The sequence below is a fragment of the Aegilops tauschii genome, chromosome 7, assembly GCF_002575655.3.
Source record: "Aegilops tauschii subsp. strangulata cultivar AL8/78 chromosome 7, Aet v6.0, whole genome shotgun sequence".
Lineage (NCBI taxonomy): Eukaryota > Viridiplantae > Streptophyta > Magnoliopsida > Poales > Poaceae > Aegilops > Aegilops tauschii.
Window position 1 is genome coordinate 511326507 of NC_053041.3, and position 2420 is coordinate 511328926.

Here is a 2420-nt window from a genome sequence, read left to right on the forward strand (position 1 = left end):
TAATCCCGTGGCTAAAAACAACCAAGTTGACGGAATGGTCGCTTTGACCGATTTAAGCGCGATTCAGACAGCAGGGGCCCATGTGCCAGGCTGGCGGGCGGCCTAACGGCTAACGGCGCGCGCGTGCTGCCGTTAGAGCCGCCGCTCGGTCGCACCTGGTCGGACCAGGAATAACCTGGCCGACCAGGCCGCTCGTCCCCACCAGCTCTCTCACTCTCCCCCGAGCTCACTCCACTCCTCTCTGCTCTCCTCTGCTTCCGTTTCTTCTTCTCGCGCTCCGGCGACGCCGCGACCATGCCGTCGTGGCCGAACTGCAATGAGACGTCGGACGACGATGACGAGTACATGAGCGAGTTCAGCAACATGCAGATGGAGTATTTTGTAAGTCAGCTCGGTTTATCCTGTCCCTCTTCTGTCTGTTCTAGGGTTAGGGTTAGGGTTTGAAGATATTTGAGATTTTTTCCATTTAAGTTGATATATGTGAGTTGTAGTTGATATAGATATGTTTTTGCTTGTTGCAGGTAACTCCTGACACTATGATAGACCCTAGTTTCTGTGGGCTTGTGACTGGATCTGATAGAAGGTGCATCCTGCACAGGCAGAGGCCAGGCAAGTTTGTGGCATTTGAATGCACTGACACTGGCAGGAGATTCATAGGATGTGCTACTGAGGTAATGGACCAAGTAGTTGTGGATTATATTAGCTCGATTACCTGCTATTTAGTGGAAACAGAGTAGCATTCAGTAGTTGTTTTTCTGAATTTTCCTTAAGTGTAAAAACATTGGTAGGTCTGAATACTGTTCTACTAGCATAGAGCACTGGAAACATATTGATGTACTGTATTTTTAGTATAGACCTAGCTAGTGTAGCTATGTATATCATTACTGTATATGATTTGTTATTCTGAATTGAATTTGCTTGTTAACTGTGGTGTTCACTGTAATTTATTTTAAATTGATTTTTAGGATGGTGTGAACTATGGTGTTCTGGAGTGGGTAGATGCCCCCTGGCCTGTAATTCTACAAAGGTGCTTAAGCAAGCTCTGGGATATGTATCATGAGCAGAACATTGGTAGAGCACGGGATAATGAGGCTCATGGGACAGAGGTTGCAAAACTGCAGAAGGAGTTTGATTCTCTGGCCAATCAGTATAGCCAGCTGGTGGATGATGTGTCCAAGTTGTTTGATTATCAGGATGGAAAGAAATGTCATGACATGGATTGCACAAGCTAGGCAATGAATGAACTGGAGGAGAAGAAGAAGCAACTTGAGGAGCAGGCAGAAATTGAGCTTCAAATGGAGAAGCTTAAGCTCAAGAAAGAACAGAGGTGCATCCTTCAGAGTCAAGCTGATATAATCAAAAACACAAGGAAGGCCATGAAGGAGATAGAGGTGGACAGAGACCTCCTTAAAGAAGAGAAGAAGAAGCTGGAGAATGTCATTACTGAGCTCCTGAAGGTTGGTCATGGGTGCAAGGAAAAGCTGGACAAGATCAAGGAAGTTGTGATGGAGGAGTGAAGTGGCAGCTGTGGATGGTAAGTATATATGAGGCCTATATATATAATTGGCCTAGGACTGATCAGCCTGATGCAAATATGCATCCTAATATTAATATTAGCTATGAACTGCCTAAGAACTGGAATGGGTTCAGATCATTTTGGTTGGTGTGGGGGGTGCTGTTTGCCCTGATCTGTAGGGCCCAAATACTATCCTGATGCTGAGAACTGGTGCTAAGATAAGTTAAGAACTAAATTATCCAAGTCTGATGCAGTTTATTTCTGTGTGTTGTATCATAATTTGTTGCTGGGATATGTTTAGTTCAGAAAATGCTTCATCACAGGCTGCAAGAAAGGTAAACAATATCTAGACAAATTTAGAGAAGTTTGGAAGACATTTAGTCTCCCATAGATAGCATTTAGTCTTACATAGATAGCACAGGGACACTGAAATTGTTCAGAGACACTTAAACTGACAGAACTGAATCTCACTGAGATTGCAAACACTCTGCTAAACTGACAGAATTAAACACACATAACTGAATCTCACATCGAGCTGGCAATAATTGCTGTAACTGATCTGAAACTTACAGTTTCAGATTGTTAAGCCCCTGCCCTGCTATGCGACCTGACCATCGCACCTTTTGCTTGACTTGAGTGGGAGGTGGCAGCTCTGGCACCTCTTCTTCGTCTCCATCGATGACGATGATGGGAGGAGGACGTCGGCGAGCCAGCAGTGCTGGTGGGGCGATGATCTGCAGGTCCTCGTCGTCGTTGCCCATACCAGCTAGAGAAGCCATAGATTATGCTGGAGGGATATAGCGGTGGGCTGCCCACCGTTCCCTCTGCCCAGCATCGCCGGAGTCCGCCTCCTTCATTTCCCACAGCAGCATGTCGATGGGCATGATCCCCTTACCTGGGGTTC

At 46.0% G+C, this 2420-nt stretch overlaps 1 protein-coding gene across 1 annotated transcript; it reads left to right on the forward strand.

Moving 5' to 3' along the window:
* The first annotated feature begins 294 nt into the window (after positions 1–294).
* LOC109786354 (uncharacterized) lies at positions 295–1232 on the forward strand. The gene is made up of 3 exons (XM_020344926.1): positions 295–381; positions 522–671; positions 966–1232. Exons 1-3 carry the CDS (start codon positions 295–297, stop codon positions 1230–1232), a joined length of 504 nt encoding a protein of 167 aa, XP_020200515.1.
* The last annotated feature ends 1188 nt before the right edge of the window (positions 1233–2420 follow it).

Bases quoted from the DNA above. Each gene is read 5' to 3' on its own strand.
- LOC109786354 (XM_020344926.1), top strand. From the start codon at position 295: ATGCCGTCGTGGCCGAACTGCAATGAGACGTCGGACGACGATGACGAG. The intron at 382-521 runs GTAAGTCAGCTC...TGCTTGTTGCAG, and splicing joins ACATGCAGATGGAGTATTTT to GTAACTCCTGACACTATGAT. The intron at 672-965 runs GTAATGGACCAA...ATTGATTTTTAG, and splicing joins TCATAGGATGTGCTACTGAG to GATGGTGTGAACTATGGTGT.